The sequence below is a fragment of the Camelina sativa genome, chromosome 11 (genome assembly GCF_030686135.1).
Source record: "Camelina sativa cultivar CO46 ecotype springtype chromosome 11, ASM3068613v1".
NCBI lineage: Eukaryota > Viridiplantae > Streptophyta > Magnoliopsida > Brassicales > Brassicaceae > Camelina > Camelina sativa.
The window spans coordinates 12,086,825-12,113,141 of record NC_141890.1 but is presented as its reverse complement, the minus strand read 5'-3'; the positions used below and the strand labels follow the sequence as shown (position 1 = coordinate 12,113,141).

The 26,317-nt window shown below is 38.2% G+C and overlaps 3 protein-coding genes, 1 long non-coding RNA gene and 1 pseudogene across 6 annotated transcripts; all 5 read left to right on the top strand.

Annotated features, from left to right (window-relative positions):
* Positions 1–380: 380 nt before the first annotated feature.
* Positions 381–2,689, top strand: LOC147933885 (uncharacterized). Its single transcript, XR_015573051.1, has 3 exons — positions 381–713; positions 1,222–1,377; positions 1,460–2,689. It is a non-coding gene; the product is annotated as an uncharacterized LOC147933885 (long non-coding RNA).
* A 15,290-nt stretch (positions 2,690–17,979) lies between these two features.
* LOC147933884 (uncharacterized) lies at positions 17,980–18,567 on the top strand. Its single transcript, XM_087472370.1, has one exon. It carries the CDS (start codon positions 17,980–17,982, stop codon positions 18,565–18,567), a length of 588 nt encoding a protein of 195 aa, XP_087328496.1.
* A 297-nt stretch (positions 18,568–18,864) lies between these two features.
* Positions 18,865–21,739, top strand: LOC104723126 (putative zinc finger CCHC domain-containing protein At4g19190). Of its 2 annotated transcripts, none has more exons than XM_010441437.3 (7): positions 18,865–19,192; positions 19,275–19,337; positions 19,600–19,751; positions 19,859–19,984; positions 20,108–20,309; positions 20,438–20,552; positions 20,651–21,739. In XM_010441437.3, exons 1-7 carry the CDS (start codon positions 18,956–18,958, stop codon positions 21,538–21,540), a joined length of 1,785 nt encoding a protein of 594 aa, XP_010439739.1. In that variant the 5' UTR covers positions 18,865–18,955; the 3' UTR covers positions 21,541–21,739. The 2 variants fall into 2 exon arrangements, with proteins under 2 accessions (XP_010439739.1, XP_087331691.1); XM_087475565.1 differs by having other exon boundaries at positions 18,899–19,192; positions 20,438–20,575.
* On the top strand, positions 21,717–23,904 carry LOC104723125 (pentatricopeptide repeat-containing protein At4g19191, mitochondrial pseudogene; annotated as a pseudogene). The gene has a single exon (XR_015572547.1). The product of XR_015572547.1 is annotated as a pentatricopeptide repeat-containing protein At4g19191, mitochondrial pseudogene (transcript).
* Positions 23,905–24,026: 122 nt separating this feature from the next.
* Positions 24,027–26,131, top strand: LOC104723124 (uncharacterized). Its single transcript, XM_010441435.3, has 3 exons — positions 24,027–24,534; positions 24,849–25,136; positions 25,585–26,131. Exons 2-3 carry the CDS (start codon positions 24,878–24,880, stop codon positions 25,869–25,871), a joined length of 546 nt encoding a protein of 181 aa, XP_010439737.1. The 5' UTR covers positions 24,027–24,534; positions 24,849–24,877; the 3' UTR covers positions 25,872–26,131.
* Positions 26,132–26,317: the final 186 nt, after the last annotated feature.

The following is a 26,317-nucleotide window of genomic DNA, read 5'->3' as shown; positions in this document are numbered from 1 at the left end:
TAAAAATGATTAATAATTATAATTATTAAAAAGTATTAGTGAATAAATTTAATAAAATGAAAGAAAATAAAATATATTAGTAAACAAAAGTTAATAAAATAAATTGAAATAATTTAATTATAAAATATATTAATAAAAATAACTACATATATTTCATAATATTTACAATCTTATAATATTTACAATCTTATGTTATTTAGATCTATGCCTAATTTGATTCAAATGATAAAAAAAAATTGGCAAAATATAAAAAATTCAAAATAACTAAATAAAGAAGTTATTAAATAAAATAAAAAGGTAAAATTTATTTTTATTGATATATGAATTAAACAAAAAAAAATATTTTGTTTTATATAACTGTATTTTCGTTTTTTTAAATTAAAAAAATAGCTAACTCAACTTACCACATCCTAACTCATGAAAATTTCCATGATATTGAATAATCTTTTGAGTTAACAATTTTACAAAGGATATACCTCAAATTTGTACATCAACCATAACACATGATTATTCAAACTCAATTTCAAAAAATTTAGTTTTATTCTTGATTGGTAACATTTTTGAATAAACTTTGAGTTAAGTCCATAACTCAACTTAACTCAATGTTAAGTCATTTCACCAATCAAAGCCGAAAATTGATACAGCAAATTAGACAATCACGTGTTGTATGTACAATTGGATTCACATTCTATAGATCTACACTTCTGTTTACGGTGAGTTTCGATTCTACCCTCTGAATTTTTTTTTTTTTAATATCGATTTCATTATATGTCGATCTCTTAGGTTTCAACTTATGAATCAATTTAATCACCGACAACGATTTGGTCTATATATGAATATCCCTCGTTTATTCTTTTAACTATTTCAGTTCTTGTTTGATTGGTGAAATCGTTTTGTCTTCTATGATGTAATCTTTGGTTTTGTCAAATGCCCATTGTTTTACATTCGTCTCAAACAAATTCGAGTCTTTTATATTGTGTTGCTCATGTCTGAAATAAATGTGTCTTTGTTGGAAAACCTGTTTTGACTTTTTCGTTTTTTGTTTAATTTGATTTTTTTCTTACAATGCTAGGTTTTTTAAAGTATGAACAACAAAGATGAGTAAGTCAGATTTCATAATTGCTCGTATAGTTGCAATCAAGGCTTAGAAAATGGATGCAACTCTTGAGAATGTTGATTTGTTTTCACAATTGCTTGTTGATTTTTTCTATCAATTTGCAGGAATCTCCATCTTCTAGACAATGTGTTGATGACACAAGAATCTGACCATATGGTCATTACCGTGTGGATATCTAATATGTGTTTGTGTAAGAATTTTTGGAATTACATAACAAAGTGAGGGACGTAGACGATCTCTATATAGGCAAGAGAAAAGATGTGTGTGTGGATATTCATGTTTTGGTTTTTGATTTTTCTCAAGGATTGTAATTTATACTACATTGGTTTTTTCATAAATTAGAACTAGAAGATGGGGAGGATCAAGATGGAAAGGTGAGATCTCTACTTTAAAGACCATGTGTTGATTCCACAAGGATCAGTCCATATGGTCACTAGCGTGTGGATATACAAAGTAGATGGTGATGATCATTGATGGAGAAAATATAGATGGTGAAAAAGTTGTGATGAAGGCATACAAAGTAAAGAAGATGGTGATTAAGTTGATGACCAATTTTTTTCCTATGACCATAAAATCAAGTCTATGTATTATTGAAATTTTCATTGTGGATGGCTTGTCATGGATTCGATATTATGGTTTCAATCAACCATCATCATGTATCCACAAGAAAAAACATAATCACTAGTTGCTTCATGTTTTGCTAAAACCTAATCACTCATTGCTTTAATAGCAAACCCCATCCTCCTGAAGTATATCTATTTCTCCTTATACCAATCCGGCGTTTGCCTTTCTCTACCGTGGTGGTTGTGAAGCGGTATTGTTGACCAAAAAGTAATGTCCACATGTTCACGCTTTTAGTAAAATCAAATAAAAACAAAAGAAGAACGATCTCAATAATTTCATCTTCTCAGTGATTACCTATGCTTGACGAACAAATACGCAGAAGCCAAATAACAAACAGAAACAACAATGAGGAATTGTCTAAATAGAGAACCAAAGTTTGACACACAAAGTAGACCCTTGACTCCTAAGATATAACGGAGGGAGGAAGCTTCACCTTCTGATGTTGATGATGGTGTCTCTGCCTGGGAGGATATCCAGACGCTGTCGGACTCGATCCCGGCGACAAGTCTCCACCGGATCTCGAAGATCCTTCTACGGTCATCACACAAGCAGGAACCGCCATGGCGAGCGTCAACGCGCTCTTACTCAAACTATGGGAGTCGTCTTGCTGTTGTACTCCCACATCTGATGGGAGAGAAGATCCCTCCTCCGGCGTCATCACCACCGTCTTCTGACGACTCCTCACCATCGTCGTCGCTGTTCATCCCAATGGAAGAAGAAGCAAAGGAACAAGGAGAAGAGGAAGAATCAGATGGAGATAACCAAGTAGGCATGGGTTGGTGGAAGAAGAATCGATGGGTTGAACAATTGGGCAACTAAGGTTCAAGAAGAATTGGGAATTTTTTATTTTTTATTTGAGAACTAGAGATTTAAAGTTTGATGTTTTTGAAAGAGAAAGAGAGAGATTGCAAGTCTTATAGGTATGGAGCTGGAATAAGAGTTTAGATCAATTGAGAGTTTTGTTGATTTGCTTCTCTTAAATTTAATTGAAGATGCTCGCAAGTGACAAAACAGAAAAAAACAATCACATTCGTTCAAAAAAAAAAGACATTGGTTTCTCGTATAATTTAATTTTTTTTTTTTTGGGTTCAACTTCAACTTTCATTTACCAAAGCATTAAACACTTGGTTTATCCACCATTACAACATGATTAATCCAATCAGGCGTAATCGAATAAAACTTATGATCATAATTCTGAAAAGAAATAGATTCCTTCGCTAGTCGATCTGCCACTTCATTACACTCTCTCGGAACATGAATAAACGTAATCTCTTGAAAAGTAGGAAGCACCTCGTAAATGTCATGGAGTATCGGAGCATAAGCAGGCCAAATCTCTTTGTTGTTGAGCAGGTTCACGGTTACAATGGAATCAGACTCAAACATAAGTCGAGGATAATTGAACCGTGACATTGTACAGACCGCCCATCTCATTGCTTCCAATTCGGTTTCCAAGAGAGTTCTTGCTTTCCTGATCGCTTGTGCTCCCATCCAAATCATTTCACCCCTTTCATTCCGAAGGACCCAACCCACACCACACGGAGTATTCTCTCCTCCCAAGCTCCATCAGTATTGCACTTTAGCCAATCTTTTGGAGGAGGTTTCCATTTGACCACTTCATTCCTTTGCAGCATGGGTTGCCCTCTGGTCATTTCGTCCTGTCCTTTACTCTGTTTTCATTCCTCAGCGTCCTCCCAGGCTTTCCTGACTGTGTCAAGAGCACTAAAATCTTTTCCTTTAAAAACATACTCATTCCGGGACTTCCAAAGTCTCCATAATAGCCAGGGAACTATTTTAAGCAGGGTCTCTCTATCCGGATAGGTTGGGTTAAGATTCATAACCTCATACATATTAGCATACAGAGAGTCACCCCAATTACCGGTTGGAGGAGCCGGAATAGAAGATAATGCCCAGACCTGTCTTGCGTATGTGCACTGAAATAACAGGTGATTCACTGTTTCCTCTTTATGGGGACATCGCAAGCAGGAGCTTTCCTTAGCAAGATGTCTATAAGACATATTCCAAGACACTGAGATGCAGTTATTAAGACTTCTCCACAGAAAGTGTTGTACCTTAGGACTGGTATCCATCTTCCACACTTGATTGATTAACGGATTTAAGCTAGGTTGGATTACCTCCTGAACTTGTTTTCTACCTTTCAAGAGCTGAGTATAAACCCAATAACCTGATTTAACCGAGTAGTGGCCTGTTCTAGCATAGTCCCAAGTGTAGCCATCCTCTCTATTTCTTCCACTCGGTCTTAAAACCTCTATTAATCCTCTATCCTCCTCAAAGAAAACTGCTTCCAAAATTTCGCGTCTCCATTCTTTCCCATTCTCAACTAGATGGTCTTTTACCTTTGCTAAAGATGAATTCAAGTCAAATAATTCCGGCGCGACCTTCTACACTGTTTGCAGACTTCGAGCAGGCTTATAGCCAATCCATGGGTTCTGCCAAATATCTATGTTTTCACCATTCCCTACAACCATTCTTGCTCCTTGTCTCAAAATCTCTTGGGCTTCATGTATGCTACGCCATGCATATGAGGGTCTGAATCCAAGCTTCGCTGACAGAGGGTTCGACTTTCTAAAGTACCTGCTCTTGAAAATTCTTGCCATCAATGTGTCCGGACGAGTAAGCATCCTCCATAGTTGCTTCCCAAGGAGAGCTAAATTGTAAGCTTCTATATCTTTAAATCCCAGACCCCCTTCTTTCTTAGGTTTGCTTAGTTGATCCCATGCTTTCCAATGCATTCCTTTGGAATCCTGTTTACTTCTCCACCAAAAGTCAGCCATCACAGAAGCAAGTTGCTGACAAACCTTTTTGGGGAGCTTAAAACACGTCATCGTGTAAGTAGGTAATGCTAGTGCCACTGCCTTTAAGAGAACTTCTTTGCCACCAGGTGAGAGGAAATTAGTCTGCCATCCGGACACTTTTTGGTGTAGTCGTTCCTTTAGATAGCTTAAAGTTGCAACTTTAGACCCACCAAAAGCTTCCGGCAGTCCCAAATAGAAGCCTTCTCCTCCTTCCTCATTAATGCCTGTGATCTTCTTAATACACTCTCTTCTATCATTGGGGATTAATTTCCCAAAGTAAAGGCTTGACTTTTGATAATTGATCCTTTGCCCAGATGCAAGACTATACTCCTCAAGGATACCTATAAGATGATGAAGTTCCTCGTCCTTCTCTCGACAGTAAAAGATACTATCGTCTGCAAACAGCAAATGAGAGACCGGAGGGGCAGTTCTTGCAACCTTTAAACCAGTGAGGCGTCCTGATTTCTCTGATCGTTGAAGCATCCGAACAATCATCTCAGAGCATAAGACAAACAAGTATGGAGATAACGGATCTCCTTGTCTCAATCCTCGAGAAGGAATGATTTCACCATAAGGGATTCCATTGATTAATACATGATAGTTAACTGACCCCACACAGCTCATTATTAAGCGGATCCAATGATCTGAGAAACCCAATAGAGTCAGGGATTCTCGAAGAAAGGACCACTCCACCCTATCAAAAGCTTTCGAGATATCTGTTTTAACTGCAATGAACTCCTCTGAACATTTGTTCTTTGAATCAAGAGCATGGAGCAGCTCATGAGCTACTAGGATGTTATCAGATATTAGCCTTCCCTGAATGAATGCTGCCTGAGTCTCTGAGACTACCTTTGGCAGTACCTTCTTTAGCCTATTAGCCAGCACTTTTGCTATAATCTTATACACCACATTGCTGAGACTGATCGGTCTGAAGTCAGGCATTTTCACCGCTTTAAGCTTTTTTGGGATGAGGCATATGTTGGTCTTGTTCATCTCCCGATCTATAGTTCCGGTTCTGAAGAATTCCTTCACCATCTCTGTTAACTGACCACCCAGGACATCCCAATGGATTTGGTAGAAATGTCCTGTCATCCCGTCAGGACCCGGGCTCTTACTTGGATTTATGTCAAATACTGCTTTCTTAACCTCCTCCATTGTAACCGGTTCCAGCAAATGGTCGTTATCAACATGAGAAAGCCGATTCCCTCTACCAATCTTATCTGCAATTTGATGTCCAACATTCTTAGAGGCGTACAGAAGCTTAAAATATATTTCTGCCACTTGGCCCATATCACTTTCCGCAAACCATTCCTTACCCTCGTCATCCACAAGACTATTGATCCTATTTTGAGCTCTTCGATTTTTTGTAGCCGCATGAAAGAACTTAGTGTTTTTATCACCATTATTCAACCATGTTAGCCGACTTTTATCCTTCCAGAACAGCTCTTCCTTCTTATATTCTAGGTTCAGCTCTTTTTTTAACAGAGTTAACACATCTCCACTGAAAGGAATCTGTCTCGTGGCCAAGTCAATTTGTTGATGAAGGTCTTGAATCCTCTTAGCAGAATTAGGTTGTGATTCTCGTTTCCATCTTGAGATAATCCTCCTACATTCAGCAATTTTCTCCATCATTGACTTCTGAGGGTTTAAACCTTCAGACTTCCAGAAATCTGAAATGAGCTGTCTAAAGCCATCCCGAGATATCCACCGTTGGTCATATTTGAAACCAGCCCATCTCTTCCACTGAACCCCCATCATACAAGTAATTAATGGGCTATGATCCGAGCTAACCTTCTTAAGATACTCCGCTTGTGCTTGGGGGAACTGATCCATCCACAATTGATTATCTACAGTCCTATCAAGTCTGCATTGTACAAATTCGTCGTTCCTATTGCCATACCAAGAGTATTGGTATCCAGTGTGCTTAATTTCCCACATCCCACAAGCCGACAACATTCTTCTAAACTCTGCACAAGTAGCATCCTTTCTCAATGGTCCTCCAATCTTTTCCGATGGATCCACCAACTCATTGAAGTCCCCTGTCATTAGCCATGGGCTTCGTCTACTTACTCTGATCCGAGAAAGTCGTTCTTACAATTCACCTCTTTCACTCTTGACAGGTTCTCCATACACACAAGTCAGATAAAACTCATTGCCTTGCCAAATGATGATAGTGTCTATCATCCTCTTATTGGACTGAATGACCTTTACTGTAATCGACTCTTTCCACATTAAAGCCAGTCCTCCACTCTTTCCAATTGGCTCGACAGTATGCATATCGTAGTAGCCGAAATGATTCAACACATTTTCCAAGTATTCTCTCTTATTATTGGTCTCACAGAGGAATATTATCTCCGGGAAATACCGACCACATATCTCCCTCAGATGTCGAACTGTCGAGGTATTCCCCACCCCCTGACAGCTCCAGCTCAGTAGCCTCATATCGATTTCGAAGGGTTGGAATTACCCATCAACCCTTCTTTCAAGTTTGCTCCAAGTTCACCTACTGCTACACCGACTGAGGGAACATGAGACTTTGCTGCTAAACTAGCAGAATGATTCTTCAAACCTGCTGCTACTAGAGCAGAATGACCAGAAGCTGAGTTTGACGTCCCAGGTTTAGGACTTGAACTAGAAACCTGAGAGCCAATTCTTTCAAAAACAGATGGAGACTTCTTCTTAGGCCCCCCGGATGAACCTGATCTTCTCGAACCCGAGGGGGTGTCAGCAATATCACCAAGTCTTTCAAACACAGACGGGGAGTCTCCCTTCTTTGCCTTTTTTGACTGCCTTTCTCCACTGTTGCTCAGTCGTCTTTTCCTAGAGGGTGACATGATGGATTCTCCAGAACTCTTTGAACCCTCCCCATGATTAGTACTTGGCTCTTCTCTTCGGACAGCTAGTTCTTTGGGCCGCCATTCCTGCACTACCAGTGCCTTTTTCCCCTGAGTTCCTTTCTTAGGCCATTCTGGTCTATCTTTCACCTGCTTTGTGGGCAGTGTGGGATCGGAATGAGTAGGCAAAGCCTCTCTTTTCTCCAAAGATATATCCTTGCCCTTATCCCTTCTTTTCAGAGTCTCCGTGTTCTGCTCCTTTCGACTTCCTCTCCTCTGAGTGACACGTTGAGTATGTTGCTCTGGGCAGCTTGCCTGGTCATGAGTAAGCCTTAAGCACATAAAACAGACATTCAATAGCTTTTCATACTCCAATTCAACCTTCACAATCTCCCATGATGAGAACTTTGCTTGTTTTACAAATTCCAATGGTTCATCAGCTTTATACCAAGCTCTAGCTCTCACATATTCCAGAGAATTTGAATTTTTCGCGTGGAGCTCCACAACTTCAATCTGCCCTCTCGGCTCTATTATACTCTCCACAGCTTGTTTCTTCAGAAGATGAATGGGTATATTCCTTATCCGAACCCAGAATAAAATCTTATTAAGGAAGTCCGGACCAGGATTGGGTTTCCACTGGTCTAAAGATACTATCCATCCATTCACGAACCATGGCCCACGATATAGCACATGATACAGATCCCCTTCATTTTCGAAAATGAACTGAACCCGACTATCTCCAACCCCTCTATCTCGGACTCTCTCCTCCATCCCCCAGATGGAAGGCAGGGCTTTGACTAAACCTCCTACCTTGTGTGCAGCCGGATTCAGACACCGGACTATTATGCTCATAGAGTTCTCTTCTATCAAGTCGTTATTCTCTAGATCTGGGATTTCCACCATCTCCCCTTCATTCAATAAGTTGAGATCCCTTAGCTCATCCATAAGAGACAGCTCTTTCTTCTTTCTCGGTCGATTCATAGTAGTGAAGCTCAGATCTACAAAGAGATGTCTCAGATCTACAGATGAAGCCTTCAAACCCCCAGATCTAAAAAAAACTACAACCAAAACAACGAAACCGAGGCCACAAAGACCTAATGAATAGCAAATGAAAGACTCAAGATGCTGAGTGAGAACTAGGGCTGCGCAGAATTAGATGAAGAAGATCGCCTTCAGTAGAATCTCAGTCGCAACCCCCATCGCCTCGTCCCCTAGTTTCCTCTGTCTGTCTGTGAATAACAATCCTCATATAATTTAAATTAGTATTTCACCCGCGGTACACTGCGGGACTAAATTATAAATTATTGTATTTTAAATAATAATTTTTAATTTATTTAGTTTTTAAATTCTCAATTAATTAACTTTTGTCTAGTTAATTTAGAATTTTGTTTAGAAATTTTTATTTTCTTCATACGTTTTATAAAGTTTATAACTTAATTACATTAAATTTGTTATTAGATAGAATATAAAATTCTAAATTTATTTTGTTCTCTAGAATTAAACAGAGGTATATGCTTATATAGTATGTTAGTGTATATATTTTATGTGTATTTAATTTTTTTTTGGAATATTAAGAATTTGTTATATAGTATGTGTAATATTTTGTAGTTCATATACTAAAATAATTTATAAGTTAATTTTCAAAACTATGATTACAAATCTATAGTATATATGAGAATGAGATAAACTAATAGTTTTAGTGTTGGTTCTATAGTCCAAACCCGCTATGCTAGGAAGGTGAGGCAACATATTCAAAGATCTTTAATCCACAAAAACTCATCATACAAAATCCGTGAAAGTAAAAATTAGTTTTAAATACGTAATAAAAATAAAAATAAATCTGTGAGCAAGCAATATCTTTTATATTTTATTATTATTCCTTGAATAAGATATCAAATTGAATGGTAAATATGTTTGTTACCTTTTAAAATCATACAGTTAGTTTTTTTGAATGATTGATTAAATTCAAAATTTATGTAGAACAATTACACCAAAAGTAATGGCATTTGCTCCTATAACAGTTAACCGAATTTATGTAAAACACTGCGTTTTTACAAACAATCTGAATTGTGTATGGAGAAAATATTGTTTTGTAAAATTGGAAACTTAATATTAATTAAATTAATTATAAACTTAATACTTAATGTTAAAGGAAGTGGTTCCGATTGTTTTTGAAATTTATTTAGGATGAGAAATCTTGTTTTCAAAAATAGAAACTTAATATTAATTAATTAAATGAAAAACAAATTAATAATTATTAATACCAATGGCATGCTTGTAAATAAGTATGAACTTCAGGATTTATTTCATAAATGTCTCCAAAAATGTATATATAGATATAGTAGAAAAGAGAGAATAATTGAGTGTAATGAAATTAGGGATCGAGATGTCATTTCACTAGTGAAAAGTATAGCTGTAGCAGAACGTGGATATATTTGTTATTAAGTTTGGAAAAAGTTGGTGTGAGTGCTATTTTCTCTTAAAAAAATATAAAAAGGGTAAAAAGGTCCAGAATTGATTTTCATTAATGGCAAAAGAGTAATCCCAGGTCTGAGGATGAATGTAGTGCATTTCTGCAATTCAAATAGGGGAAAAAAGCTTGTCCGATTTTTTCAAAAGGGTATTTTTCATTAAAGGTAAGAGAGGTCAATTGTCCGATTTTTTCAAAAGGGTATTTTTCATTAAAGGTAAGAGAGGTCAAATTTTGTGAGGATTAATGTGAGCTCTTTTGACTTCTCCTTTAATATATTAGATAGATTTAATGAGATGTTTTAATTAAACACACGAAAACTTTAGAATGCGTTTTATTAAAAATATCAAATATGGAAAACCCAGTACACAAATACTGTATTTTAACAGCTTTCCTAGTTTTTTACAATTTTGCATCTCTATTATATTATTTAAGCAAACATTTAAACAAATAACCCTATTCCATGTAAGACATTACACAAAATGGCACAGTATTTAATTACAAAATATAATAACAGAATCTTATTATTAATTTGTTGCAACCAGAAAACAGATTTTTATTAATATAGTTATTAAAAGAAAACAAATTCACGTAAATATTAATATAGTTATTTTTAGTGTTAATTAATTATTTTCTTTTTATTTTTCAACTCAAAAAAACTTATAAAATCAGAAAAAATCTTGATTATGTAAAATCTTAATTGATTCACATAAATATATTATAAATATTTTTCTATAATATTTTAGAACAATAATAAATCTTATAAAACGATTTTATTTTTTTATAGCCTAATATTTTTGAAATTATTTTAACAGATTTCATTTATTGTTTCAGAAATTTTAGGAAACAATAATAAACTATTTAGAACAATTATAAAACTTAATTTTATATATAAAACTAAGATTAAATATATGCATCCTAAATAATTTAATAATGACATATATATCTTAAAACTAAGATACAATATTGCTTATATTTTTAAAATATAAAATATTATATCTAATTTATTAAATATTTGTTTGCAATGCACATCGACGCAGAGACATTTGATTAAATTCTAAGAAATCACAAATATTATATTTTATTTAATATAATATATATAAATAAAAGATAAATCAAAAAGTTAAATCGAGATTTCTAATTATGACCGCTTCAATACAGGTTTTGTTTTATTTTTAGGATTTTACCAAATTTATATGATTCACGGATTTGAACATTGTATCATGTAGCCAAAACGGGTTGAAATTAGAGTATGAAATTAAGTAAATGAAATGTAAAAGATTATAAAATGTATAGCACGAGTAACTATCTATATATTTCCATGTGCTAACTATCTAGAATGAAATTTTTTTCAGTCAAGATATACTCATTATATATATACTCTTTTAATTTTGATCATTCAAAATAAAAATAAAAATAATTATCCACAGAAAACTATTAAACCTCCACTATCTAAACAGTGCGGGTTACAATTTTTTTTAGTAAATTTATTAAAATTGATGATTTTATTTTCTAAAAGATTTCGCTCATTCACAAATTAATTCAAAATTTCAGAGGATTTGATATATATAATTTAATATAATGAGATGATTAACAAATCGACTAAATTCTCTATCGTAGGAGAGGTAATATATTGTCCTGTCACACTATTCAAAACATATATATATTTTACGGGTTAACTTATTTGATACTTATAAATATTCAAATTTTATGATTATGCGCTGAGATCAATGAGTTTTAGTAACAAAAATATTTTGTTATACTCCATTCTACCTCCCACTCATATAATTTTCTTGCACTTTAATTCATTTTTTACGTTGACTCAATACCACTACAAATTGTAAATCGGATCACGAGTAAATAAGGGTTTTCTTGATTCTACTAATTCTAAAAAATTTAAGCAATTATACCCAAAACCTAATAATGGTAAGTCGTTAAGTTTATTGTACCGATCATAGTCGAAACCGGAGTATGAAACTAAGTAAATTAAATTTATAAATTATAAAATATGTAGAATAAATCAAATAAAGATAATACTATTATTGTAACTAATAAATCAAAATTTACCTAAATATTTTCCCGCACTGCACAGTGCGGGTTATCATCTAGTTATCTACTTAATTAAAATTTCAAATATAAAAAGTAAGATTATATAACTTTTCTAAAATATTAACCAAATATTTTCATCGGAAATTTGAATTTTTTTTGTTTGAATTATATATATGTACAATTTCTTTCCACGTTCATAACATTTCATTTACAAAACAGAAAACTGATCTTGAATTAAATGTATAACAAATTAATCATTTATTTTTGTCCAAATATAAAATTAACTAGTATTATGGCCCGTGCTATGTATGGGACAAAGTATTTATAAACATTTGATAGAAGTATATATTAGCATCATACATCTGGTGCTATAATCTAAACATTTTAATACTGTAGGAATATTATCAAATGTACAATATATAAGAGAGAGAGATGCATACATATCTCATAATCTCAAAAAGGTTTTAATAAGAAACCAAAAAAAGAAGTAGTAGACAACTGGGATGGGATCTCACTCTAATCTCTTCTCTCCTCTTTGATTATCCAGCATTTTCTGAAAACAAATGAAATCGTTGATAACGATTGTAGCAAAACCTTTTAATGTCAGTAAAAGAAGCATAAAATTGGAGAGAAGGTAAGGAGAAATTACATAGTCTTTGAAAACGATGCTAGGTCGTCCCATGCTCTGTATAATACTATAATTTCTTCCGTGAGTTCCAGTAAAACTCGCTCCTCTCTCTCAAATTTTCCACCGTTGACAATCATTTACCTAAACAAAAGTATATCAATAACATGGAAATAACATAATAACATGTTCTACAATTTAAAATAATAAATTATATTAAAGATTGAAGACACAGAGGTTTAAAGAAATCCAGAAGAGAAAACCTGATTTATAAGAATGTAAAACAAAAAATAGTCGATGTAAGATGTGGAGAAGATCAAAGTCTGATTCTGGGTCAGGTTTCGGTTTCAAGTGGTGCTCCTCACGCCGTGATGAAGCGCAACGTCAAGATACCGTATTTCGATAATACGGCCTTGATTGAGGGTTACTCCAAAACGATCATTGGAAGATGTATGAATCCACATTCGCAGGACATGAAGATGCTCTTGTTCATGTTTTCCCGAATCTGGCACTTGGAGGGCAAAGTGGTTGGTGCTGATTTAGGACTGGGCAAATTCCAGTTCAACTTTGATGATGAGGCGGATATTGTCGAGGTGATGAAGATGGCTCCTTTTCATTTTGATCATTGGATGGTGTCCATGGCCAGGTGGAGTCCCACGGTAGATCCTTTGTATCCGTCTTCTCTGACATTCTGGGTTCGTGTCATGGGGGTGCCGTTTCAGTTCTGGGCTGAGCCCACCTTTCGCAGCATTGGGGAGGATATTGGACGGGTTCAAGAGGTTGATATCGATGGGGGTCGAGTGCAAGTGACGGTGAATGGCTTTAAGGCATTGTGTTTCGAAACTGAGGTGGAGTTCTTCAATGGGGAAGAAAACACTGTCTCCCTTCGCTATGAGAGGCTGTTTGGTTTCTGCTCTCATTGTTTTAGCTTGTGGTGGATACCGGGGGAGATCTCATGGGGAAGGAGCTCAGGTTGACGGGAAACGCCCCTTAGGGCATCTCCAATGGTCCTCTATTTTTGCCTCTATAATAGAGGAACTCTATAATAGATGTGAGTTTTACTCTAATGGTCCTCTATTCTCACCTCTAAAATAGAGATTGCTATTTTTTCCTCTATTTATAGAGGAACCCTATTTTTTTTTTACAAAGGTTCCTCCATAAATAGAGGAAAAAATAGCAATCTCTATTTTAGAGGTGAGAATAGAGAACCATTAGAGTAAAACTCACCTCTATTATAGAGTTTCTCTATAGGAAAAAATAGAGAAAACCATTGGAGATAGTCTTAGAAGGGAAGGTTGGGAGAGGATCGAAGTCTCAATCAGTTTCGACAGTGGGTGAACCGTTGGCAAAGCAGCGTCGGTTCCAAAATTATGTTCAGTATAATGAGCATCGCTTCTTGCGGGAGGCTGCTCAGGACTCAGGGAGAAGCGAGGTTGCTCAGGGATCAGGGAGTTCACAAGTGGTGGTCACAGATGACCGTGGTCTCCTTTCTCGAGAGGTGATTGCTAAATCGGATCCAACTAAGGTAGTCCGCAAAGTCTTGTTCCAGGAGGTTGCGGCAGGGGCTTCGGTGGTTCCGGATTTGGACTCTGTCCAGCGGATAGAGGAAGAACCTAGGAACAATGACTTGGAGTCCGCGGCTAAGGAGGAAGAATTGGTCAATGTAAAAAGACGACTGGTCCCGAATATCTCTGGTTCTGCGGAATATGATGGCCGGAAGAAATCCAGCGGCGATGAGTCTCTGTTAATGGGTGCTCCAGGGTTAACTGATGTTAACATAATCACCGGTGTTGCAGGGTTAGCCATGGAGGGTGTTGAGGACGTTGCGGATTCGGGAGGTGTGGGCTCGGGTGAAACGGGATCGGGTGCTGAGGATGCGGGTGCTGCGGTCACTGTGATGGAGGACGCAGCGGTGGACGAGTTGCGGGTCGGGTTCGATGAGTAAGGGCTGTCTTGGGTGAGGCTTCTAGTGCTGATGGAGTGTCCATGGAGACAGATTCATCTTTGGCGGTTACGAGTATTGCACCGGGTGCGCAGGACAAACAGAGAAAGGGGAAAGGCCCAATGGGCCTGAAGGGTGGCAGTTCTAAAAAATTGAACTTATATTTACGAGGAGGCTCCGGGTGCTGCTGGTGGTGGAAAGTCACCGGTCCCGAAAGCTGATAAATGAAGGTTTTAATTTGGAATTGCCAAGGGCTTGGTAACAAAGCCACTATCGGATATCTTAGGGAATTATGGAGGAAGCATCGACCTGATTTTCTATTTCTTTCTGAAACTAGATAATTTGTTTCTTTTTTAAAACCTCTTGTTGGTCATTTTGGTTATTCTCATTTAAAAACGGTTGAGCCTATTGGTTGTAGTGGCGGTTTAGCCTTATTTTACAATAATAATAATAATAATGTTTCCATTTTATTTGAATCTAATCGGTTGATTGATGTGGAGCTTGATTACAAGGGACAACTTATTTATTTATCCTTTGTTTATGGGGATCCGGTTCCAAAGAACCGTGATCTAGTTTGGGAGCGGTTAACAAGAATTGGGGTAACCCGGGATTCTCCCTGGTTTCTCATTGGTTATTTTAACGAGTTGAAAGGGAACCACGAAAAGCGGGGTGGACGGTTGCGTAGCGCTTCGTCCTTTTTCCCTTTTAACTCCATGATTTGCCATTGTGGTTTACTCGAATTTCCATCCATTGGAGATAGTCTTTCTTAGCGCGGTTGGCGGGATAAGAAGTCGATATGATGTTGTCTAGATCGGGTTCTTGCCAATGAGGCATGGCATGATCTGTTCCGGCAGTCTTTTACGGAATATTTGGAAATGGTTGCGTCCGACCACAAACAAGTGTTAGCATGCATCGAAGACAGGGCTCGTCGGTGCAGGAGTGACTTTCGTTTCGATAGATGTTGGCTAGAAAAGGAAGGTATCTTTGGGGTTATTGCTGAGGGTTGGGGTTCGACATCCGTTCCCCCGACGGGTAACCTGGTGGACAAGATCATTATATGTCGGCATGCTATTTCTCGCTGGAGAAAGGATCAAATGCCATATGGACGGGAATCTATTGAGGATATCAAAACAAAATTGGCGGTAGCACAGGCAGATGATGCTAGTACTATCGAGGAAATCGCTTCCCTGACTTGGCAATTAAGAGAAGCGTATCGGGATGAGGAAGTGTATTGGTTTCAGAAGAGTCGTAGCCGGTGGATGCGGCTGGGGGATCAGAATACTAGTTATTTTCAAGCGCAGAAAAAGCAGCGACGGGCTAAGAACCGTATTGTTGGTCTTCATGATGCGAACGGTGTTTGGTCTACGGAGGAAACATCCATTCAAAATACAACAGTCTCTTATTTTCAAGAATTATTTACTTCTTCGGAGCCTTCTGATTTTGAGGAGGCACTTAGTGAGGTTCAACCAGTTATTACGGAGGAGAATAATAATCTCCTAACTCAAGTTGCCTCTGAAAAAGAGATTAAGGAGGCTTTCTTCATGATGTACCCTGCCAAAGCCCCGAGTCCAGACGGCATGACCGCTCTTTTTTATCAGAAGGCGTGGTCTACAGTAAAAGTTGATTTGGTACTTTTGGTTAATTCATTCTTACAGAGTGGATCTTTTGATAAATGATTGAATACGAAAAATATTTGTCTCATTCCTAAGGTGGACAAACCAACTAGGATGACGGAGTTGCGTCCTATCACTTTGTGTATTGAAGGGTACAAAATTATTTCAAAGGTCTTGTGTCAACGGCTACACTCATGTTTGCCTTCTCTCGTCTCAGAAATGCAATCAGATTTCGTCTAGGGGCGCTTAATTTTGGATAATATTTTAATAGCACATGAGATGTTTCACGGGCTTCAGACAAATCCTTCTTGCAAGGGGAATTTTATGGCCATAAAGACGGATATAAGTAAAGCATATGATAGAATGGAATGGTATTTATTGAACATTTGTTGCGTAAACTTGGTTTTTGTGATAGATGGATATCCTGGATTATGTGGTGTGTGACGTCGGTCCATTACAGAGTTTTGCTTAATGGCGAACCAAATGGTTCAATCATCTCTTTATTCTTTGTACCGAGGTGTTTATTGCTAATCTTCGGAAGGCAGAACAGTCAAAACTTATTACAGGTATCAAGGTGACGACCGCTTGTCCGACGATCTCTCATTTACTATTTGCGGATGATAGTCTTTTTTTTTGTCGTGCCACGAAGGAACAATGTGAGGTTGTCTTATGGATCCTAAAGCAGTACGAGCGGGTATCTGGTCAGCAAATAAATTGTCAAAAGTCTTCCATTCAATTTGGTCATACGGTTGATGCAGATTTGCGGGAGGAACTTAAGCGTGTTTTGGGGATTATGAATTTAGGTGGGATGAGTACTTATTTGGGTATTCCAGAGAGTCTTGGTGGGTCAAAAACGAAGGTCTTTACTTTTGTTCAGGAACGGTTACAGGCTCGGGCGGGTGGATGGCCGGCAAGGCTATTGTCCAAAGGGGAGAAGAGGTAATGATTAAGTCGGTTGTCACGGCTGTCCCCACATTTGTTATGTCCTGTTTTTGTCTCCTGAAATCAGTTACGCGGAAGCTTACTAGTGCAATTTCTAACTTTTGGTGGAGTTCGTCGGACCAATCGCGAGATCTTCACTGGGTAGCTTGGGACAAGCTTTGTCTTAGCAAGCCTGAAGGGGGTCTGGGTTTTTGATGCCTGGATTATTGAAACACAGCTTTATTGGCGGTTGATAACGGTTCTGGATTCACTTTTTGCTTGGGTCTTTAAAGGTTGTTACTATAGGCATTCTGATCCTATAGATCCAATTAAATCCTACTCACCGTCTTATGGCTGGCGAAGTATGGTGTCTGCTCGCTTTCTGGTTAACAAAGGACTCATTAAACGGGTATGATTTGGGGAATCCATTTCAGTATGGTCTGTTCCTTGGATTCCTGCTCAACTCCCGAGACCAGCACTAAGCTCAGGGTCGTTTGTTGACCCTTCGCTTTGAGTTAAATCTTTCATTGACAGGACTACCAATTCCTGGGATATGGCTTTGCTTTCGGCCACTTTTAAGCCGGAGGATGTTGCCATTATTTTCGCATTACCTTTAGGATTACCGCACTCTCCGGACATGTTGGGCTGGCATTTTACCAAGACCGGTTCTTATACGATTAAATCAGGATATCATGTCTTACGACAGGACATATCGCCACGGGTTCCTTGTGGCCCGGATATTACACCTTTACAAGCCTTTGTTTGTAAGATTCCATGTCCTCCAAAACATAGGCATTTTTTTGTGGCAAGTACTTACTGGGTGTGTCGCGGTCTCCTCGAATCTTCGGAAACGTGGGATGAGCTGTGATGTCTAGTGTGCACTCTGCGGGTTCTTGGTAGAGACCATTAATCATGTTCTCTTTCAATGTCCTCCGGCGAGGCAGGTTTGAGCTTTGTCTCCCTTTCCAACAATGTCGGACGGCTTTCCCTTTGAGTCCATCATTGCTAATATGGACTTCTTATTTTGGCGGGTCCAGCAGTCCTTTACCCCGGATATGTACCCGTGGCTCTTGTGGTATCTCTGGAAGGCTCGTAATGTTAAACTTTTCTCTAATTTGGATTCAAATCCACTAGCGATTTTGCGTTTGGCGGAGGAAGAATCTAAGGCTTGGTCTCTGGCACAGATGGACGGACTGGTGGATACATCATCTGCTGTACCACGAGCAATTCTTGGTAACGGTAACAGTCTCGAGGTAGATAAGCCTCTTACTGGTTATTGTTGTTTTGTAGATGGATCTTGGAAAGCCACATACCCTTTCGTGGGGCGTGGCTGGTACTGCACTTCTTCGATGGGGGAGGCTCCCACTATGGGGGCTGCTAATCTCTGCCGTAGTCTCACGCCTCTTCATGCAGAGATGGAAGCTCTTCTCTGGGTGATGCGATGTATGATTGGCGCGGATAATCAGGAAGTTTTTTTTCTTATCGACTGCTCTGATCTGGTGAAGATGATGTCTTTGCCTTCCGAGTGGTCAGCTTTAGGCGTACTTAGACGAGATTGAAGTTGACAAAGTGGAGTTTAGTTCTTTTTCCATCGCTTTAGTCCTGTGATCTCTGAATGGTAAAACAGATAACCTGATACGACGTGTGCAGTCATCCTCGCATCAAATTACCTTTGTAAACAATATTTTTTTTTATTGGCTCGTTTGAGCTAATCGTTCTCCATTGTTGTTAAAAAAAAGATTTTCGTTTTTTTTTCCATGATCTATTTTTCTTTCCATCACTTGTGTTTTAAGGATAAATGATTAAAACAGAGATAAATAATATAAATAAATATAGCATAACAATGGGGGCAAATTAGATATTTTTAATATAAATTGAAAAATCTAAAAAGAAGCGGAGGGAGTAATTAAAAATTGCGACGCATTAGGCATTGTTTTTGGCTCAGACATGGACGGGAGCGAAGAAGGAAGCGGAATACGGCTGAGCAAGAGATTCGCCGGCGGGAAAGTTACCGGCGGTAGCTTGGAGGTCGATTACAAGACCAAATCCGGTACCGCTTGGAGCCACTCTTTCCTGAACCAGAAGCCATGGCATCCTCTTTCTTATCCCAACCAGCGCCGCAAATGGATCGCCGAGCAGACTCATGCCCAACACGATCGCAGAGCCGAAGAGGTGGCTCGCGAGGTACTTATCTCATATGGACACCGGTTTCTCTTAATCGATTCAATTCGTGTTATCCTAACTTCCCTGTTTCGTGGATTTGTAGTTTGCGCAAGAGCAGGAGTTTTTCAAGCAAGCGGCTCTTATCTCGAAGAAAGAAAGAGAGAAGGTTAGTTTCTTTTTAGTTAGATTAGGGTTTATGTTATTCGGATCTTAGTTTTTAGTACCGTAGGGTTGCTCCTAAGGCTTCAGATTAGGGTTTCTGTATTCTTAGGCTGAATTGTATATGCACTTGTTGCTGACTCTCACCAATCAATACTGTCTCTCCTTCTAGAACTCTTTTGATCTTTAGGTAGATGGCAAAAACGTATATAGAAGCATTCAGATTTGGTGAACTGGTAGTGATTCTACTTAGTTTTGTTTTGTAACAGATCGAAACGATGAAAGCTGTGAGTTTCATGTATGTTCGCCCACCTGGCTATGATCCTGAAAGTGCCAAAGCAGCAGAATACGCAGCTGAGAAAAACAAGGGTCAGGGTTCTTCAACTCAGGATTCAATGGCGGACGATAATGTTGGTTCTAAGTATGTTGACAGAAACTAATATTTGATTTGACAAATTGTTGTAGAAAGTTACATCCTCGAAGAGGAAGTTTGACAATAGCTTATTTTCTCTCTTTGATGTAATGTAGACCAGAAGAATCGCAAGGCGGGGGAGACCGTACAGGACAGGAAAGGAAGAAACCACGTCCCAAAGATGTTTTTGGGCGTGCCCTTCCTACTGAAGAAGAATTTGAGGTCCTTAAAAATGCACCAAGGTATTGCCATATTTTCTTACTTTTCAAATGTATTAATAGTTAAATACTCCAGTGTCATTGTGGAAGTATTGCAGCATGTAAATGAAATATTTCTCATAACATAATATGATTGGAATTGGGCAGGATGGAGACTGGTATTCCTGGGAGAGTAAAGCCATTTGCGGTGGAAGTGCGTAACGTGAAATGTCTGAGATGTGGAAACTTTGGGCACCAAAGTGGTGATCGTGACTGTCCATTAAAGGATGCAGTAATGCCAAATGAAGAACTTCGACTGAAAAGAGATGATCCTTTGACTGCTATCATTGCGCATACAGATCCCAGTGAGGTTGGTGTTAATTTCTCTTAATTCTCATCCTTTAAAATCTTTCGTCAACTAGTTTGGCATAGGTTTGGATAACTGAAGGTTGAATGGTTTATGTATCATTAACCGGAAATGTTCTCAACTTTTGGCAGCCTCTGAAGTGGGAGTTGAAACAAAAGCCTGGGTTAAGTCCACCTCGTGGGGGTTTTGATCTCGACGATCCAAATCAACAAATTGTCGCTGAAGATATATTTGACGAATATGGAGGTGAAGTTCTTATTTCTCTAAAGGTTTTTCCTATCACAAATCCCATCTCATTGTTTATATTGTACATACTTATTTTTCCAATTTCTTTTGATACCCAGGGTTCCTTGAGGGCAGCATCCCAATAGAATTACTTAAGAGTATGTCGTCGGATAAGAAAAGAAATTCCAAAAAGAACAAGAAGCACAAGAAGCATTCATCTCGTACTGTTGAGGAGACTGATGAATCTTCAACAGGCTCAGAAGATAGTAGAGAGAAGAGAGGTTCGAAGAAGCGTAAGAAAATTAAGAAGAGGAGCAAGAAGCAGTATGATTCTGAGTCAGTCTCCTCGGAAGATTCAGACTCTGACAGTTACCGTGTGAGTAGGAGAAGACACACCAAGCATGTAGATCCGTCTGCGACATTAAAATCTGAGGTTTACCACCAAGGAAACAGTCACAGAGAAGAGCATTACGATGACGAGAAACACCAAAAACGGAAGGAAATCATGGATAGAGCCCCTTCATCTGATGATTCAGATTATTATAGAAGTCACAATAGTAGAAAGAAAAGATCAGAAGATGATTACAAAAGCCATCACAGGGAGAGAAAGCAAGTGTATAATAACGATCCTGTTTCAGAAAAAAGTCAGAAACATGATAATTTGGAGCCTGGAAAGCTTCATAGAGTGGAGAAAGAGCATAGATACGATGAGAGAAGACACAGATACGTCGATATGGAGTCTGAGAATCGTCACAGATCCGAGAAGAAATCAAGATCATCATATCTTGATTCTGAGAGGCATCACAGGAGTGTGAAAGGCAAAGAAAAGCATGTGTATGATGATCCTGAAGGGTTTTCTGACAGATACAGAAGCAATAAGAATTCAGAATCTGATTTGGAATCAAACTGTAGAAGTAGAAGTAGAAAGCAGAAACATGAGTGGTCATCGGAAGAAGAAGAAGAAAAGTCTCGTAAGCATCGATACAACACCAACCGAAGGAGAAACTGAGTCCTATGCTATGTTTATTTTGTCCTCGACCATAAGTTATGGTTCCGGTTGAGATTGAGAGATATGTGCGATTGTTTTTTTGTCCTTGTATAATGTGCGTTTATAAAGAAGCTTAATGAGCTTATTACTGTTTGTTAGTTCCCTTCACTTGTTTAATTCGGTAACGTGGAACAACTATGTTTAAGAATCGCAAACAAAACGGTGCGTTTTTAAGTTTTGCTTTCCCGCCGGAGGCATTTGGACAGCAAGTGAGAGAATCCATGTCCTTGATTCAGCGCCGGTTGAATCGTTTTCATGGATTATCATCTGTTAATGCTTGGAACTTTCAGATACGAGAAGCGGTGAATCGAAATGATCCCGTGGAATCACTTCTTATATTTAGAGAAATGAAGCGCGGAGGATTTGAACCAAACAACTTTACCTTTCCATTCGTGGCGAAGGCGTGTGCTAGACTCTCTGATACTGCATACTGTGAGATGCTTAATGCCCATGTTTTAAAGTCTCCGTTTTGGTCTGATGTGTTCGTTGGGACTGCGACGGTTGATATGTTTGTGAAATGTAATTCTCTGGATTATGCAGCCAAGGTGTTTGAGAGAATGCCTGAGAGAGATGTTACCACTTGGAACGCAATGCTCTCTGGTTTTTGTCACTCGGGTCACACGAATAAGGCGTTTTCTCTATTTCGTGAAATGAGACTTTACCAGATCCCACCTGATTCTGTGACTGTTATGGCATTGATTCATTCTGCTTCCTTTGAAAAAAGTTTGAAGCTTTTGAAGGCTATGCATGCTTTAGGGATACATTTAGGTGTAGATGTACAAGTTACAGTTGCAAATACTTGGATTTCTAGTTATGCGAAATGTGGTGATTTGGATTCAGCAAAATCAGTCTTTGAAGCTATTGACAGAGGTGACAGAACTGTTGTGTCTTGGAATTCTATGTTCAAAGCATATTCAGTTTTTAGTGAAGTATTTGCTGCTTCTGGTCTTTACCGGTTGATGCTGCGTGAAAAGTTTAAGCCTGATTTGAGCACCTTTATTAACCTGGCTGCATCGGGTCAGAACCCTGATACACTAACACAAGGAAGATTGATTCATTCTCATGCAATCCATCTCGGTACGGATCAAGATATGGAAGCGATCAATACTTTCATTTCTATGTATTCGAAATCCGGGGATACTTGTTCAGCGAGGCTTTTGTTTGACATAATGCCTTTCAGAACATGTGTTTCTTGGACTGTGATGATAAGTGCGTATGCTGAGAAAGGCGACATGGATGAAGCTTTGGCCTTATTTCATGTCATGGCCAAAACAGGAGAGAAACCAGATCTAGTTACCTTACTCTCCCTCATTTCAGGTTGTGGAAAATTTGGTTCACTGGAGATTGGAAAATGGATAGATGCTAGAGCAGATATGTACGGGTGCAAGAAAGGTAATGTCATGGTTTGCAATGCTCTCATTGATATGTACTCAAAATGTGGAAGTATACCCGAAGCTCGAGACATCTTCGATAACATGTCTGAGAAAACTGTCGTCACATGGACTACAATGATAGCTGGATATGCTTTGAACGGAATCTTCGGCAAAGCTTTGGAACTATTCGACAAGATGATAGATTTGGATCGTAAACCAAATCACATAACATTCCTTGCCGTTCTTCAGGCTTGTGCTCATTCGGGTTCTCTGGAGAAAGGTTGGGAGTGTTTTCTCATCATGAAACAAGTACACAACATCAGTCCTGGGTTAGAACATTACTCTTGTATGGTAGATCTTCTTGGAAAAAAGGGAAAGCTCGAAGAAGCATTAGAACTTATCCGTAACATGTCAGTTAAACCCGATGCTGGCATATGGGGCACATTGCTTAGTGCGTGCAAGATCCACCGCAATGTAAAGATAGCTGAACAGGCGGCTGACAGTCTTTTTAACTTGGAACCGCAAATGGCTGCGCCTTATGTAGAAATGGCAAACATATATGCAGCTGCTGGTATGTGGGATGGTTTTGCGAGGATCAGGTCCATGATGAAACACAGGAACATTAAGAAGTATCCAGGTGAAAGCGTGATTCAGGTGAACGGAAAGAATCACACTTTCACTGTAGGTGAACACGGTCATGTGGAGAATGAAGCGATTTACCTTATGTTGAATGGTTTGAGTTTGTTCGCGAGAGATGAACATAGAGTGCATAAAGATGTGTGTATACAGAACAAAGTTATGAACTTTGCATTTGACATTTAGTGCATTTGTTAATTATTACTTTTAGGACATAGTTTGTTTCTAACCAGATGTAGTGGAGAATCTCTAATATAGTAATATCACAACATGTGTTTGAATAATTAACAAGATATAAAGCAAAAGTTAATTATGATTTGTGGAGGACCAGATTCTATTGGCAATCTACTTTATTTTATCCTCCACCAAACCAATTTTGGTATTTTATCAAGTTAAAGGATAAAGACTTTTTAAGACACTTTTTAAGATATTTTCCTTAACCATGTTCTTTCTTCTCAGAACTCCGTGTCCATTGCGCGTTCCCACGACGTGATATTTTTATTTACTACTTGACCTTTAAGTTTTACATACTCTCGTTAGACCCCAATACTTTTTTGTAAACTTTTTAAACACACAACTAGAGCCACAAATATCCAGAAAGACCACCTATTCTTCTATGCATTATGCATAATAAGCTTATAACACTCAAAAGAAATAAAGTGATTGTATTCAAAGATTATTTTCTGAGTAGTTTGTTTTCCGTTAATATATTCGGAGTTGAGAGAGAGAATTGAAGTCTACAGTGTTCGATTTGTGATTGTCATAGTAATTGGAGGACCCCAAAAAAACAATTAAAAGATAAAATAATGCAAAATTTGCTTATTCAAAAATGGTAACGCGTTAAGTAATTAATATTATTGGATACGGACACCCACGCCTATCCATTATATATCCCAACTTTGTTCTTTTGTTCCAATTTCGTTCTGACTTCGCAATTCGTATCTCGGTAAGTATTCTCTAATCTTCCTTTTGATCGCACTTTTATCTATGATCATTCGTATACAGAGTGCTCAATCGAACCCGTATATCGTATCTGTGATCGTTCTCTTGATCTGAATGATCGATCCGCGTTTCTTCGTTGCTGAAATGATTGTTTTGTATTTGGAACCACTTTTTTTTTTTTTTTTTGTTGATGGCCATTCTTAAGATGTACTCTGGTTTTGATCCGTGATTATGTATCAGATTTGTTTTTGAAGCTAACAAGTGTTTAAATTTGCTTGATCTTTGACCCTAATGATGTATCACAAACTCTATTTGTAGGTTATATTTTTCTGAATTGAATATTAACAATGGGAGGTGGTAAAGACAAGCATCATGATGAGCAAGAGAAAGGGTTTCATGGTTTCCCAGGAGGAGGACATCATTACCCACCCGGTCAAGGTGGGTATCCGCCACAAGGTTACCCACCACAAGGGTATCCTCCAGCTGGAGGCTACCCGCCTGCTGGATATCCTCCTGGTGCTTACCCTCCCGCACCTAGTGGTTATCCTCCTGCACAAGGTGGTTACCCTCCTGCAGGCTACCCTGCACCTGGAGCTCACCATTCAGGTATGATCCCGTTAAAGATCTCTCCTTTGTAGGTTTTTTCTTTTTGAGGCTATTTTGAAGCTCTGTTGATTTGTGTCTAGTTTGAAGAATGATATAGGACTATAATTTGTAAATTGTTGATGGTTTTTTGTGTAAAAGCTAAGAAAGATCTCACCTTGTAGCTTGTAATTTTGATGGTTGTTGAGTTTCCTGTCCTTTTTTTTTTATGGCTGTTAATGGTTTGTAATTGTTGATGGCTGTTGATGGTTATTGAGTTTACTGTCCTTTTTTTCATTGGTGTTTTTGGGGTGTTACTCAGACATGCATTGATGTTTTAACCTTAACGATCTAAGTCGAAGTGCATTTTTAATCGATTGGGATTATCATATGAACAACTTTGTGGTCTCTTCTATGCATTTCTGCTACTTTGAGGTTCTCCATGTAATACTTATTTTCTTGCTTCATCCAGGACATTCTGGTGGTGGACTCGGAGGAATGATAGCTGGCGCAGCTGGTGCAGCCGCAGCAGCCTATGGAGCTCACCACGTTGGTCATGCCTCTCACAACCCTTATGGGCATGTAGGACATGGAGGTTACGGCCATGGCCCTGCTCATGGCTTTGGTGGTCATGGTCATGGTAAGTTCAAGCACGGAAAGCATGGAGGCAAATTCAAGCATGGAGGAAAGTTCAAGCATGGAAAGCACGGGAAACATGGTATGTTCGGAGGAGGAGGCAAATTCAAGAAGTGGAAGTAATCTCAAAAGTGTCCCCTATGGTCCTCTCCTCCAGTATAGTCTTATTACCTGACCGATGTTTCTAATAATCTCCCCTTCAAACTTATATATATCATTTTAACTATGTCGGTTTAGAGATTGCTGGTTGAGGAAATAATTTGGAGAGTGCTAGTATTAAAACCTTTTATGGTCTCTGCAGAAGAGGTTTCTTTAATCTCTCAATAGCAGGTCCTTTGAAACTATCTATGTTTTGATATTTTAATGACAGTTTGTGTTTGGTTTTTGGTTCTATTTTTTTATGAGAAATATCTTAAAATAGCACTAAAACAATAGATAATTATAGCACACATTCCAAAAATTTCCCAAAATAGCACTATTTAACACATCAAAATATTTAAAATTAATTTTTAAAATTTTTGTTTTTAGGTTTGGGTTCTCAATTTCACATTTAGGGTATAGTTTTAAAA